The following is a 16,656-nucleotide window of genomic DNA, read 5'->3' as shown; positions in this document are numbered from 1 at the left end:
GTAACCTGGGTAGATAGACAGTAGTGCTAACAATTTACATTCACTTCCCAGTGTATGGAGTACATATTCTAATGGTATAGACATGCAACCCCTTTCTCCCCCATATTTACAAGATATACATGGACTATAATAGGGTGAACTAAATTTCAGTTTCTTCACCTATAAAATAGATATCTTAACTTTAGTATTTGTCTTATAGGGTTGTTGTGAAGATCAAATGGGATAAAAAAGTATGTAAAGTGCTTTGTAAATCTTGAAGGATTGTGTTAATTCCAGTTACTATTATTTTTGTATTTATATAAAAATAAGTTTTAATGGGCTGGCCTAAGGCCCACTCTGTCAGTCTAAGCTTATTGTCTAAACTTTGTCCACTCATGACTTTTCACCTGAGAAATTTTTATAGAACCCAGGTATGTAGTTATATAAAACAAATATTTACTGATAATAAGAAATTTATTTTAAAATAATTAATAAATAAAATAATTTTATCACTTATTAAAGATGAAAGAAAATGTGCATACTAATTAGATGAACTTCTTTTTACATAAAGAATTAAATCTTCAGGTATATTTGATGCCTTTTATTGCTGCCAAAATTTTTGGGGTCCCTACATTTGCAACCCACAGTTTAAGAAGCTTTAGTCTAGAATACTTTTCATTGAAACTTGAAACATGAATTTTCTCAATGAATGTTTCTCATTGAAACATGAATTTTTGTACTATAATCCATTGGAAAGTTGATTGTCCACAGTATTATAATTTTCTTAATATTAGGTAGATCTCATTTCATTCCGACTCATGGGAAGAAAAGATGTTAGAAGAATATAATTTTTTTTTTTTAATGGTGGAAAAAGGGCTGCCCTTCTAGTTAGAAAATTCCAAATCCTGCATTTGATAAACTTCATACTTATTAGTTACATGAATTTGAGCAGTTTAATCTCATTTTCCTTCTTATACAGTTTCTATACTAAACCATCCCAGTGATCAATGAGGTTCAAAGTCAGATTGCCTTTGTAGCTGATAATTAAACTGATAATTAAAAGTTGAGGGAGTATATTGAGAAAGTACATTATAATTTTTCAATGCCATTGATCAGGATAATAATAAGTAAACATTTATTATGGTTTTATAAGGCTATACTTATAGAGATAGAAGTGACTTTAGAGGCAATCTGGTGGTCTGCTGGCCCTTCCTCCATTTTAAAGATGAGGGAAGAGCAGCTAGAGGATGAAGTAGATGGATCACTGAACCTAAAATCAGGAGGATGTGAGTTCAAGTCTGCCCTCAGACACTTATTAGCTGTGTGACCTTACACAAATCATTTAGCCCAGATTGCCCTACCTACTCCCCACCTTCCCCCAAAAAAGGAAAAGAAAAGAAAGAAAGAAAAAGGTGAGGGAAATGAATCTTAGACTTAAATCTTAGTTAAATATGTAACTTATTTAACATCACACAACTACAAAGTTTATGAGGCAGGATTATGGGTCTTAGAAAAATCATCCAAGTATCTGTGACTATCTTAATTGGATTTCAGTTAGAAGGATACTTTTTGGGTGTGATAAATCCAATAATTATTTTTTTTCTCTTCTTTATTTAAATTTAAAAAATAAAGGTTTCCCTAGGACTGTCCCACAAGCTGAAGCTCTAGACAAAGTCTATCAGATAGATACAGTGATTGATCTGAATGTACCCTTTGAAACTATTAAGCAACGGCTCACCTCTCGCTGGATTCATCCAAGTTCTGGCCGAGTTTACAACACTGAATTCAACCCTCCTCGAAAAATTGTGAGTACTTGTCTGTGGTAAAACTCATCTCTGTCTATATAATATTTAATATTTCTGTTTTAAAGACATGTAACCTTCTATTGTCTTTCCTCACACCTATCAGAATGTATTTGATCTCCCGGTTTAGAAGTATTGGGTCTGGTTAGCATTTAGATGAAAGACTTCTAGGACTACTCAGTAAGAGATTTCTTTTTATAATTTTATTTTAATGATGCTTATAATTTTTATTTTTCATAATAGCTTTTTTTATTTTTCAAATTACATGCAAAGATAGCTTTCAACATTCACCATTGCAAAACCTTATGTTCCAAATTTTTCTCTCCCTCCCTAATTCTCTCCTGCCCTAGACAGAAAATAATCCTGTACAGGTTAAACATGTTCAATTATTCCAAACCTATTTCTACACTTATCATGCTGCAGAAGAAAAATCAGATCAAAAGGGAAAAAAATGAAAAAAAAAAAAAAAGCAAGCAAACAAAGGTGAAAATTTTATGTTGTGATCCATAGTCCCTATCCATAGTCTTCTCTTTTTTTTTTTTTAGTATAATTTTTAAAAAATATTTATTTATTTTTATTTTTTTTTTGACAGTACATATGCATGGTTAATTTTTTTTACTTTATCCCTTGCACTCCCTTCTGTGCCAAATTTTCCTCTCCTTCCCTTCACCCTCTCCCCTAGATGGCAGGCATTCTTATACATGTTAAATATGTTATAGTATGTCCTAGATATAATATATGTGTGCAGAACCAAATTTTTGTTGTTGTTGTTGTTGTTGTTGTTGTTGTACAGGAAGAATTGGATTCAGAAGGTAAAAATAATCTGGGAAGAAAAACAAAAATGCAAACAGTTTACACTCATTTTCCAGTGTTCCTTCTCTAGGTGTAGCTGATTCTGTCCATCATAGTCCTCTCTTTGGATGCAGATAGTTCTCTTCATCATAAGTCATGGAATTATGCCTATCATTTTTAAAGCCATAAATATTTCCCAATATTTCCTACCCTTCCTCCCCAATATAGAATCCTCCCTTGTCATAAAGAAAAACATTTCATCAAAATCAATCTATACAGTGAATAGTTTGTTAGTGTATATGGCATTCAGGACCTACAGTCTGCCATCACCCTACCCAGAGGCAAGTATATTTTATCACCTGTCCTTTGGAACCATTATTGACCTTTAATCTGAGCTCACTTGCTTTGATTGTTTTCATTTACATAATTTCACTCACTATGCCTTTTAAGTCTCTGGTACTTAGTGCTACTTGACCCTATTTTCCCTGGTTTCTTCCCTGGGGCCCACTCTCTGCAAGAAGCCTTTCCCTCTCAGACTGATCTCCTCTCTCTATATATATATCCTGTATGTTCCTACTTATTTATTTATTATTTATCTATATTTACTGTATATCGTGTAAATATATTTATTTTATATTATATAATAAAATATATAAGTATTATATATTTATTATACTTTTATTTATTGTATTTATTATTTAAATTTATTTATTATTACTTACACTTATATGTAATGTAAATATATCTTTAGTAAGTTCCTTGGGAACAGGGAATCTTTTTACTTTTCTTTGTACTTCTGGCACTTAGCATAATATCTGGCACATAAGTAGTAAATAAATGCTTGTTGACTGATATTAAGTACTTTAAGAACCAACCGTCTGGGAAAATAGTCAGAAGGAAGAGTTTCTAAGAGCCTGAAATCATAAGATTTCAGTTTTGCTATATAAAGAGATAAACTGATCTATCTATCTATCTATCTATCTATCTATCTATCTATCTATCTAGAATATGTATCTCACATTGCACAAAAGGGCTTACCCACACAGACTGGTTAGAAGACTATAAGACTGCAAAGTGGGATGAAAAGAGTGTAGAACTAGTCTTGTCTCAGTTCCAGCAGGAACTTGCTTTATGGTACTAGGATAAGTCAAATTCTCTAAGATCCAGACTTAGGAAAAAACCAATGCAAAGGCCCAGAAGGAGGGAGATATGGCATAGCATGTGTGAGGAAGCAAGTATATTAGGGTAGTAGGAATAGAGCATATAGAGTGGTGAGGAGTCTGCAAAGGGTTAAAGAGGCCAGATTATAAAGAGGTTTAAATGCTAAACAGACCATTTTGTAATTTATCCTGAAGGTAATTGATCCTGAAGGTAATAAGGAGCCACAGGAGTTCTTTGAATGGGATTGGAGATGGATATGGTCAAATCTGTGCTTTAGAAAAATCACATTGGAAACTGAATGAAGGATGGCATAGACTGGGGAGGAAACTTAAGGAAAATAATACAATTATTTGGCTTTATATGGCCCTGAACTGGGATAGTCACTGGATGAATATAAAAAAGAATAACTGTTTTACCTATGTCTATACTTCCAGAAGTTCTCTCTGGGGGCTTAGGAGTTGAATGAATGGTGATTGTATAGTGTTAACAGTGAAAGAGAGAAGTAATATGCTCAGATTCTGGAAGGCAATATTCTGAGACATAACTGAAAGTGCCTCAACATAATATTGAAATGTATAGATTAATTACTTATAGAGTAATGTCCTTTTCAGGATTCACTTTTGCAGTGCCAACAGCAAAAGAGACAGCCCGAGTGGTCACTGAATTCCTTATCCAAGCATTTGCAATTATGGGTATGCCACAAGAAATAAAAACAGATAATGGACCTGCATATAGTTCTAAACATTTTGTGCACTTCTGTGTGCAGTATAAGATATTACACATTACTGGAATACCTTTTAATGCGCAAGGTCAGGTAATAGTAGAGAGAAGAAACAGAGACATTAAGACACTCCTCCAAAAACAAAAGAAAGGGGGAGCCACAGGTAGCCCTAGGGAACTTCTAAATTTAGTTCTCTATACCATTAATTTTCTAATTTTTGACAAAGATGCATTGGCTCTGAGACAAAAAACAATTTTCTGCAATTCTCAAATTCTTGAGAGCATTATGTTATAGTTACATTGGGCTTCCTAACGCTCCAATTCTCTCTTGTTGGTCTTCATTTATTGTTGTGGTTTTAAAGATGTAAATAGCTTCTTATTTTTTTTCCAATTATGTGTAAAAATAGATTTCAGCATTCATTTTTGTAAGATTTTGAATTCCAAATACTTTCTCCATTCCTCCTTTATCTCCCTAAGATAGCAAGCAATCTGATACAGGTTATACATATACAATCACTTTTAAACATATTTCCATATTTGTTATGTTGTAAAAGAAAAATCAGAACAAAAGGGAAAAATCATAAGGAAGAAAAAACAAAACAAACAAAAAAAATGAGTATGTATGCCTTGATCCTCATTCAGTCACCATAGTTCTACTTCTGGATGTAGATGGCATTTTCCAGCCTATTGGAATTGTCTTGGATCATGGTTATCTTTTTAAAAAGGCTACAGATTGTTTTCTTTATGTGACTTTTCTTTTAGGGCATTGATGATATTACTGGAGAGCCTCTTATACAGCGTGAAGATGATAAACCAGAAACTGTTACCAAGAGACTAAAGGCTTATGAAGCCCAAACAAAACTTGTCCTGGAGTATTACCGGTAAGTTCTTTTATCTGTCCTTTTTTTCTTTTCTTTTCTTTTCCTTTTTTTTTTTTTTTTTAATTCATGGATGTTCACAATGGGCACATGTATTGAGTTTTCATCTATGAAAAAGTTGGCTCAGAAAACACAAAATATCATTACCATCATTTGGCTCTTGGATTAAAAAAAAATTTAAAGAGAAAACTCCAGTAAACAACTTATTTTTGAATATAGATGCATTTGATGTTCTGAAAATTCACAAAATTTCACAACATTTTGAGAGACTAGAAAATTCTAGAACTTTTCCATCTAATCTCTGTGTTCAGCTTTTGTTTACTTCTTGTAGCATACAGACTTATTTTTAACATTACTTCTCAGTATAATACTGAGAACCAACCTCAGGGACTTTCTATATCCTTTAGATTCTCCTCCATTTTTTTTTTTAAATGGCCTTTAAAGGGGCTAATTAGGCATTTTTATTTTTAAGTTTTATGGATGCCTTTTGTCTGTTCAAAACAACATTGAAACAAATTCTACAAATAACACTAATATTCTAACCTTTTCCTGCTCCACCTTTTGCATTGAATCTTTTCTTCCATGGAAGCAAAGCAAAATTGAGAGCTAAACAAATGGATACATAAGTGCTATATTATACCATAGACAATATCATGTATTTGTAATATCCTTCCTCTTCAGTAAAAGGAAGAAAATGTGCTAGAGGCTATTGAGAGCCAGTCTGGGAGTGGCATAGTCTGTTCTCCAGTCCTCGGAATCAAAACTGTCACATTGAATACTCTCTCTCTCTCTCTCTCTCTCTCTCTCTCTCTCTCTCTCTCTATATATATATATATATATATATATATATATATATATATATATTTGGTTCTTCTCTACTCTGTATCAATTCATACAAGTTTTCTCATGTTTCTCTGACTTTGATATTAAATATCCTGCAATAGTACCATTATATTCTTATATCACAATTTATTCAGCCATTCCCTGGTTGATTTATGTCCCCTTTTTTCTAATTCTTTGCTAACACAAAAGGACTACTAGGAAAAATCTGGTATATATAAGTTTTTCCTTTTGACTTTGGTACCCTTGAAGTATGAAGTCTTTACTTCCTGAGCTTTTTGGAAAACAAATTCTACGAAGTAGAAGTAGGAAAGGAATGGATTCTAAGGATAGAGACAATCAGTACAAAGACACGGAGAAAGGTGTCTTATGTGACAAGAAGGCCAATTTGACTGTACTGTAGAGCAGTGGTATTAAATCTAATAAAAATAGATTCCCACAGTTACAGATTGACATAGAAAACCACAAGTTAACATTACCTAAGTTACATTGTATTTTTATTTATTTTGTTAAATATTTGCCAATTCCATTTGAATCTGGGGACTCAGGGGTTTTTCAGGAGTGATGTAACTGCTTTTTGAGTTTGACACTTTTGCCAGAGTGCACGAAGTGGGGCAAAGTTTAATAAGGCTGGAGGGAGTAGATTGATTTCAGTTTGTGAGGGACTATAAAAACTAAACAAAATTGTTGTTAGATTCAACAAGGAACTAGTGGAGTTTGAGTATGGATGTTACATAAAGCCTATACTTTATGAAAAATCACTTCGAAATTCTGGCTTTCTGGAAAGCAATTTGGATATATGGAATTGTACATACCTTTTGACCCAACATAGCCACTTTTTTAATCTCAAGAAGATTAAAGAGAAGGGGGGGAAAACTTTATACAAAAATGTATATAATTATGCAAAAATATTTATAAAAGTACTTTTTGTGGTGACAAAGAACTGGAGAGAAAGTAGATGATGGATGCCCTTTGCTGGAAACTATGCCAGACTTAATTTCTGGTATGTGAATTTAGGGCAGGTAGGGGGTGCAATGGATAGAATACGAGGCTAGAATACTAGGCCTGAAGTCAGGAAGACTCATTTTCCTAGGTTCAAATCTGACTTCAGATACTTATTAATTGTGTGATCCTGGGAAAGTCACTTAATTTCTGTTTGCTTCAGTTTCCTCATCTATAAAATAAGCTGGAGAAGGAAATGGCAAATAACTGCCAGTATCTACAAAAAAACAAAACAAAACAAAATCCAAGGTTTCTTCACATGGTGTCAGACACAACTGCAGAGGTGGTACAGTGGATGGAATGTGAGACTTGGAGTCCAGAAGTGCCGAGTTAAATCCAGACTCAGACACTTATTTTCTGGACAAATCACTTTATTTAAGAAGATATCACAAATGCAGAAGATTGCTTGTGCTGTCAGATGTGGTTGATAAATCCATTTGTTTTGCTCTTTGTTACAAGGAAAGAAAAGATTCAATGCAAGAGGAAAATGCAAAATTCAATGGAAGCAGGAAAAGGTTAGAATGTTAGAATTATCTGTACAATTTGTTACAATGTTATCTTTAACAAATTGCTACAATGTTATTTTTAATAGCCAAAGGCATACATAAAACTTTTTAAACTTTTCTCATCTATGAAATGAGGATGATAATAGCAGCTACTTCAGAGAATTATTTTGAGAATCAAATGAAATAGTATTTGTAACATGCTTTGCAAAACTGAAAATCTGGTTGTGAATACTGGTTGCTATTATATTACCATAAAGGAGGAATTAGGCATATATTGTAAAATGAAATTAATATGTTGATTGACTTTGCTTAACTATAGTAATTTATTCTAAGGGAAAGTTCTATTTGGAAGTGATGGGTATATTTAAAAAATAAAGTATTTAGTTAAAAAAAATAAACTGTCATAAAATCAAATTAGAATAGTTGAGCAGGAAAAATCAAAACTGCTTATTTATTATCTTTTTTCTTTTTAGGAAAAAAGGTGTGTTGGAAACTTTCTCCGGAACAGAAACCAACATAATCTGGCCTCAAGTATATGCTTTCCTCCAAACAAAACTGCCAGATATAAGTCAGAAAGAAGCAATGACTCCCTGAAACGTAACAGTTCACTATGGCAGTAGCAGAAAACTGGTTTGCTTTGCCAAGGAGCTTCTCTGAATAATGGGATTTTGATATGTATGAATTCTGCTAAGATCATGATCTACTCTCATTTTTCTGATTTTTCTGGAAACTAAGTGATGTGTCAGTCATGAAGACTTTAGTTTCTTAAATCTTTATTGTAGTGACCTGGTTCTCAACTCCTGGTGGTTTGTGTAATTTTTTTTAAAAATCCTATTTATCTAATCATATTTCATTTTGCAAAATGGCAAAGCCAAAAGTATGACTGGTTGTTTTTAAAACAATATGTCCTTTTCAGTAAGTAAGCAGCTTCTAGAATTTCCCTTTTTTTTTTTTTTCAGGAAAAGAATCAATGTTTACATAGCATTAACTGAAGTCAAATACATTATCCAGAGGCATTCTTACCCTTTACCCTTTTAGATTAAAACCATGACAAAAATCCTTCTTCTAACTTAAACTCAGAAGTTTCCAGCACTGTGATTTTTTTTTTTTTTAAATATCTGGAGGTTCTGCCATAGAGAATCACTGGTACAGAATGTCAATTCATCAATTCCTCAAACAACGCACACATGAGACAGTTTTATTTGATTAGCAGAATGTGTTTATTTTTCTGGTGAAGATCCTCTCCTTTAAGAGCAGCTAGGTGGTGCACTCTGTGTGGAATGGAGAAGATTCCAATCCTGTCTCAGACACTTATTAAGCTGTGTGACCCTGGGCAAGTCACTTTAATTCCATTTGTCTCAGTTCCTCATCTGTGAAATGATTTGGAGAAGGAAATGACAAACCACTTCAGTATCTTTGCCAAGGAAACCTCAAAAATGGGGCTACAAAGAGTCGATCATGAATGGAATCACCACAGCAGCAACCAAATCATCCTCTTTTAATTCTGCTTGTTTCAAGAATGATTGTAGAGCATATTGTTGTATGCAAAAATAGGGAACTTGAATATAAATGCTGGCTCCTGGTACCTGCAAGCTGTGTAACCTTGGGAAAGATTACTTAACCACTTAACCTTCAGAGTCCTCATTTCTTAGAAGTGATAAGATTGGACTAGATGACCCAGGGAGCTTTCTTCCCCTTCTAAATCCCTCATAATGCCATCAACTATTGGAAACTCTGTAATTGTCATTAGGAAAACATTTTATCTTTAATTTGTGAAGTACTTTAGCATTTGGAAAGTACCATAGCAAATATAATTTGTGACAGCATACCAGTAAGAGAAATGATCATCTTTATTTTGTGTTCAGTTGTTCAGTCATGTCTGTCTCTTCATGATGTGTGGGACTGGTCAGTTGCAAGACTCCCTTCCCAATCCAATTAACTAATCAGAGACATCATCAGACACAAAGAGAAAACATTTATTTAATCCCTGCAGGGAGCGGCCCAGACACACACCTGGGAACTATCCCATGCTCCCACCATGTGCTCCTGGAACCTGACCTGCTTCTGGCTTGTCCAGGGTTTAAAAGGCAAAGGACTCGAGCCTTCTCATTGGATAGACTAAAAGGATGTAACCATCCTTGACCAATGATCACTAATGCTGGCTGCCTCCCACAGGTCATGTCACTTCCTGCAACTTCCTGCATCTTAGGTTCACAGTTCATTCCTCCAGATAGTAAATGACCTCTCCAAGATCTCAGTTCTGGAAACAGGGAACATGTGACTCAATACTGAGAAATACTTCATTCAATCAGTCCTATCCAACAATTCCCTGGACCATAGCACACCAAATCCTTCTTTCTATCCTCTGTCTCCCAAAGCCTGTGCATTCATGTGCATTGTTTCCATGACACTATCTCATCCTCTTTTTGCCTTCAATCTTTCTCAGCATCAGGTTCTCCAGTGAATCCTGTCATCTCATTATATGGCCAGAGCATCTCAGAACATTAGCTTATGTATTTGTCCTTCCAATGAATAATCAAATTTTACAGGATTAGGAAAATGAGGCTCAGGACTTAGCTCACCCCAGATCACAAAACCACATAGTATCACACTGGTTATTTTTTTCTTTTGAAAATATTTGCTTGCACTGATGGATATGATACATAAGAGTTTTGACATAATGGAATTTCCTCAATGAGCAATGAAGGGAGGTAATTTTTATCCCAAATGGAAAGCATTTAGGCATTTATTCTGGTTGAGAAATGTGGACTTTAGAATTTTTCTTCTTTGTTCTCACTTACCTTTTGCTGTCAGTAATCTGTCCTTCTGAATTCCATGTTGACATGTTAAAAAAAATAGGTTATTTCATGGTACTCCTCAAAGCAAGTGTATTTCCCAAAGCAAGCATGGGGCCTTACATGTAATCGGCTTCTAATATGTGGTAATGGTAGTTGTTAGCTTTCTAATTCCAAATTCTTGAGTATCCCTGGGAATCTAGTATCACTGGATTTCCTGAAGAAGTAGTAGGTAGAGATAAGTCCTATAAGGGATGCTATTACATATTTGAAGTATCTGACTTAGTGGAAGCAAGAAGATAGTATAGTTTGGGGAAGAGTAATGACTTTTTAAAATAGCTGAAAAACCGATGATGCTGCCCACTATCTTAATCTTGGGAAAGGAAACACTTCCAGAAAGTGTGGATTGATTTAAAAATGTCTCTGGGCCTCAGTTTCCTCATCACTAAGAGAATATATAGCATTTACCTCTAATGGTTGGTATGAGGATTAAACAAGGTAATGTATGTAGATTGCAATAAGATACATTATGTTAATCATTGTTTTTAGTAGAGGAGTAGAGTAGCAGTAGTAATAGCTAAACTTTCCATTTCATTTTCCTTACAGTAACCCTATGAAAATCTCTAAGTCATATGAATTTTACCTCCACCCCAATATGATGGATGCAGTTGACTTGCTCAGGGTCACACATCTATTGTCAGAGCATTCAAACTCTGATTTTCTGACTACGAGACCTTGCTGCCTCAATTACTGTGGCCAATGGGGAATAGTGGTATGGTATAGATAAAATTCTGGGCTCAGTGTCAGAAGCATCTGAGTTTAAATCCTGCCTCAGACATTTGTGTAACCTAGGCAAGCCACTTTCCTTCTTTCAAGCCTCAGTTTCCTTATCTGAAAAATGAGGTGTGTTGGACTTAATGACATCTAAGGTCTCTTTTAGCTGGAAATGTGTTTCTATGAATTAAAGCTTAAATAATTAAAGATTATTTTAAATGCTTTATCAAAGGTTGCCAATGTTCTTGAAAACTTGACCTTCCCCCACCCCTTTTCTGAGATTATCTTCTAGGCAGTTAAAATGTAAAAGCAATTTAAAAATTTTTTTTCCTACTTTAGCATTCTCATTCTCATACTGTCAATCTTTTCTCAGACTACTTCCCTTTTTGATATTTTTCTTTTACTTTGTATAAGACTTTCTGTAATGCCTTATGTGAGTATCATAGTATACCCATTTCTAACAAAATAATTTTGGATTTTTTGATAAAAAATAGCATTAGGTTATAAAGCATGCTTTATAATAAAATTGATCAAAAATCAAAACCAATGTTCCTTTCTTCTTGGTACACACAAGACTATGTACTCCAAACTCTATACTTTCAAAATCACAGCCCACACCTGCCGTATCAATTGTTTTGTTCTCCTGTTATTTACAAAAGCCCCATGAATGAAATCTATATTCTTTTCAGTGTTTACTAAATACTTTTATTTATATTATTTCATTTATTTTTCCTTAGAATCAAGTGTAAGAAAAGTGAAGGGTATTATTACTATTTAACAAATGAAGCTGATCTCCCAATATAACATTCTATATGTCTCGAAATGATTTTTTTCCCCCCACTTTGTAACATGTATTTACTTGTGTGCTTGTATTCCCCTCTATCCCCTCACTTCAGAGAGGGGAGTTTTTAATTTTTGTTTTTGTACTCTCCCATGCTTATGGTAGTGCTAGATGCTTAATATTTGTCAAATTAAATTTTGGGATGTTGCCCAAGATTGTGTAGTTAAGAAGATATATTAGATGACAACACTTAAGACTCCTAGAATGTTGGATTGAATCCAACAAAAACCAGTTAAGGTCAAGCAAGGGATTATAAAGTTTCAATTCACTGATCCACACCATTGCTCTAACAGAGAACTCAGAATACTTGAAAGCATCACAGCCACTTTTGGGAAACTTTTGGGAGATGATTGCTTTTCCTTCTGTGCAAATACTTTCCTACTTCTGCTCCTCTCTGATGCAAAGCAGAAAATCAATCCCTTTCCCCTTTAGTCCTTCAAATCCTTGAAGACACCTTTTACATCCACTCTTCGATTTTCATTCATGTTAAACTGCCCCCCCCCCACTTCATTTAATCAGTTGGCATGGTCTTCAGTCCTCTCATCTTGGTCAAACTTCTTTGGCTACACTTCTTTACATCCATGCCATTCTTCAAAAATGGGGATACAACTTTCCAGATGTGATCTGATCAAAATAAGATATGTTGGACACTTTCTAATAATTCAACCTAATACTAATTACATCACCTGTTTTGCCTGCCATGTATCTCCTATCCTTTATTCATTCAGGTTATTTTGGGGTTCATTTTTTGTACCAACCAATTAACTTTTTTATTAGCTATTCCTTTTATCTGTCATGTCACACAACAGAGGGGAGATTTGAATACAAGTTTTTTGATTCCAAATGTCCATGTTCTTCAATACTAATATACAGTCTCATGACAGATTGAAACAAAAAAGTTTGAAGTAGTGGCAGTGGTGTTAGCAGCTTCAGGAAGCCTCGACCACTGGAGATCTCTTTCCTAGCACTGAGGAAAGACAATAGCTTTAGCACACTAGAACTTACAGTCACAATGGAGTGGACATTCTCCTCAGTTCCAGGCTAGAAGAGAACTTGTAGTCAGGTCTCTAAAAACAGCTGCACAAATCTCCTGAAGTTGGAGCATTACAACCTCCACTCTGGAAACAGCCCTACTTTAACAGAGTTAAAAGCTGAGTAAGAAAGGGGCTGAGAAAATGAGCAAACAAAGATTCTGATCATAGTAAATTACTATGGTACATAGTAATTACTATGGTGATAAGGAAGCTCGAAACACACTCAGAAGTTAAAGTTTTACATCTAAAGCCTTCAAAAGAAAAAAAAAAAAAAAACCTGGTCTCAGGCCAAGGAAAAGCTCAAAAGGGATTTCTGAAAATCAAAGTAAGAGTGGAAAAATTGGGAAGTGATGGAAAAGGAAATACAAAAAGCTAAATAGCAAAATTGGCTCTACTTAAATATGAAGCATTTCAATTAGAATGATGCATGATTTTTCTTTTTGGTAGCCAGATAATTCATTTTTTACATGTCAATTTAGACACCAATCAGAAAAGGGATAATGACTAACTTGAATCAAAACAAGCCATAATTTAGAAGATGGCTTATTAGTCACATTTCCTAGTCTAGGCAAAGCTCCAAATAAAAAGATGACTACTAGTTTGCAGTAGGATGAACATTCACTTCCATATTCCCCATCCATAAAAAAACCTCAAAGACATCACCAAAAGGGTCAAGTTTATATAGATAGTATTATTCCAAGTGCATCTGGCAATAAAAGCTGTGAGAGAATGATAGCTACTTTCATTTTAAAATATTTGGGAATATTAAATATTGATCTAATATTGTCAATTAACTTCAATTAAGACAGGACAATTGAATATTATGATGTTTCATGGGGCTACTAGTAATTGCAACTGTTTGGATTATTTTGCTGAAAACATTTTAAACAGGCATTAACCCAATCTCTCTTACATCCCACTATTTTGCAGATATGCCCATTTATTGCTGTCATTTTAATATAGTGTGAAAACTTAAGTCCCACATTAGAATAATCTCAGTAATATTCTAGTGCATCTCAGGTTCAGGTTTGCACATAGCTATCTTAGCACTTCAATTTTGAATAAAAGGATCCCTAATTTTTAAAATATGAACTAAATAAGAGAATATATTACTGGATATGGATACAGAATCATGTGCAATAAATTGGTCAAGAGATTAGGCTAAATAAATGTACCTCATCACTTTTGTAATAAACTTGTTTGAAAAAAAAAATTTCCTTTCAGAGTTAAAACACTATGAACAAATTTTAGAACTTCAAAAAAAAAGGACTTTATTCAGAAAGAGAGTTCAGGCTATTCAGGCTAAATTAAGCTTGTTCTTAATTTTTCTTTTCTTTTTGCTAGACTATTAAAATCTGGTCACTCAAAAGTTTTTGGATGGCAGTGATGGTGGAACAAAATTGAAAGCAATTTTAAAAATGAAAATTGGTTAAGATAAGCCTGAGAATTTTAATCCCATATTTCATTTCTGTTTACAATTAATAGCCAAGAGCTGGTTTCTAGGAGATAAAGAATCTCTTTAGTCATTAGCAAGCTGAGGGATGGAAAGAGAACAAAAACTCAGAGAGGCATTTCTTCAAGTCTTGTTTAAATTGGGACTTCAATAACAATTCCAGCCTAAGGAACAAGCCAAACTTCAAAATGTCAAAGTTCTGCAATTTAATTGAGATGGGCAATTCTTCTGTCTTCTGCCTACAAAGACCCAAATCCCTTCATGCCTTTATTCTCAGTGAGTTCCTAGAGCCAGCACTGAATACCAATAAATGTAATACTTACATAAATGGCCTATTTGCATAAGACAGATTTTCTTCTACCACAGATTTTAACTCTAATATTGGGAGGAAAGGGGAATTGAAGTACATGATTCTTAAGTTTGTGATTTCTTAGTTCAGTTGGTAATAACATGGTAGAAATAATGGTAAGAACATGTGTATATCCAGAGAAGTGTGTCAAAGACCATATTTCTCAAAATAACTATGTTCTACTAAAGTCAGGACTGGCATTTTATCCTGATCAAAAGAAAACATTATCGATATTGACACCAATGAAAATAAATATAACTTATTTGGAAGCAAGTATTATAAGAAATAAAACTCAGCAATTTCCTTTGATTGGGCTAGAGTTTAATGAAATTTACCACTGTGACAAATTAACCATATTTGTAAGAAAAAAAAAACTAGCTTTTATTGAGAAGTTTAAATCACTCAGCTTTATGATGCCTCTTACCCCTTAAAGCACTATGTAAATGTGAGTTATCCTTATTAACAATATGCTCAGGGGATTAAGTTCTCAAAACAGAATAAACAAGTCATTTTTAAAAAATTGAATTATCCTATAACTTGAAGGTACTGTACATGTAGTCTACAGGCCATTTATGGATCTTCCCTTCCCCACCCACCCTCAACCTCTGCTTAACATTTTCAGGTCATCTAGTGGAATGAAGTTAAACATGAGAGAAATTGTTTTTATTCTAAAGAAGAACCTATGTGATTTTTTTTTTTTAAATCTTGCAATATTTATAAATGAATAATGTGTATTGTGGCTTGGTGGAGAGAGCACTAGAATTGGATTTGGAAGACCTGGCCTTAAGTACCAGGTTTGGCCCTTTTACTAGCCTTGTGACCTCTGGGAGATAATTCAACTCTATATATAGTTTCTTCATGTGTGAACGGAAGAAAATAACACCTGTACTACCTGCCTCACACAGGGCTGTTGTGAGCAAAGCACTTCGTTAATTTTGAAAGTGCTCTATAGATTTGAGGTTTGTTTTTTGCTTTTAATGAAAGGTGTGATAATCAATTTAAAATCACCTAGTAAAGAATGCCCTTTATTAAATGTAGCTTTGAATAGATTAAGGTGAATTTCCTAAAATATTAAATTACATCCTGGTATAGTGGAAAGAAGAGACTTGAGTTCAAATCCCACCTCTGATCAATTCTTCCTAGTTGTGTGATCACAGTGAGAGAAATTACAAGATCTCTCAGAGCCCTGGTTCCTAAACTTAAGATAAAAATACTTGTACTATCTACCCTCACAGGACTATCATGAGGAAAGTGATTTGTAAACCATAATACCATAGAAAACATGAATTGTTGTTATTACATCCATTTAAAGGCTAGAACTGACATATCTTGGAGATAAAAAATAAAAATTTAATCCCAATAAGATATTTGTTTTAATCGCTTATCATCCAGCTCCGTTAAGTGGACATCAGTTACTGATTTATTGCTTTTAATATGATGAAACACCAGATTTGACATCTAAATTAGCAATATGATACAAGTACATTTTATCTTTGTCTTTGTAGAGGACATGAATGTCTATATAAAAAGAGACTGTAGCAGATGCCTCCTAGAATCAACCAGTTCTTGTAAACATTGTATTTGTGCAGATTTTCATACTTTGATTTTAAAATTGAGAACAATAAGATTAAAGGCAAATTTAGTAGCCAAAAAAAAAAAAAAAAAAAAAAAAAAAAAAAGTAAAAAAAAAAAGTCCAGTTTCACATCCTGCAACATATGGTGTACCTCTT

General features: G+C 33.8%; 2 protein-coding genes across 3 annotated transcripts in view; both read left to right on the top strand.

The window, feature by feature from the left end:
• GLIS3 (GLIS family zinc finger 3) overlaps window positions 1-16,656 on the top strand; it is a 658,251-nt gene that overhangs the window by 366,897 nt on the left and 274,698 nt on the right. The gene's annotated exons all lie outside the window — the stretch shown is intronic.
• Window positions 1,205-11,792, top strand: LOC141552266 (GTP:AMP phosphotransferase AK3, mitochondrial-like). Its single transcript, XM_074284660.1, has 4 exons — window positions 1,205-1,265; window positions 1,612-1,784; window positions 5,217-5,335; window positions 8,154-11,792. The coding sequence occupies exons 1-4, from the start codon at window positions 1,205-1,207 to the stop codon at window positions 8,272-8,274; spliced, it is 474 nt and encodes a 157-aa protein (XP_074140761.1). The 3' UTR covers window positions 8,275-11,792.

This window comes from Sminthopsis crassicaudata, chromosome 1 (genome assembly GCF_048593235.1).
Source record: "Sminthopsis crassicaudata isolate SCR6 chromosome 1, ASM4859323v1, whole genome shotgun sequence".
NCBI lineage: Eukaryota > Metazoa > Chordata > Mammalia > Dasyuromorphia > Dasyuridae > Sminthopsis > Sminthopsis crassicaudata.
This window is presented reverse-complemented; position numbering and strand designations above follow the sequence as displayed.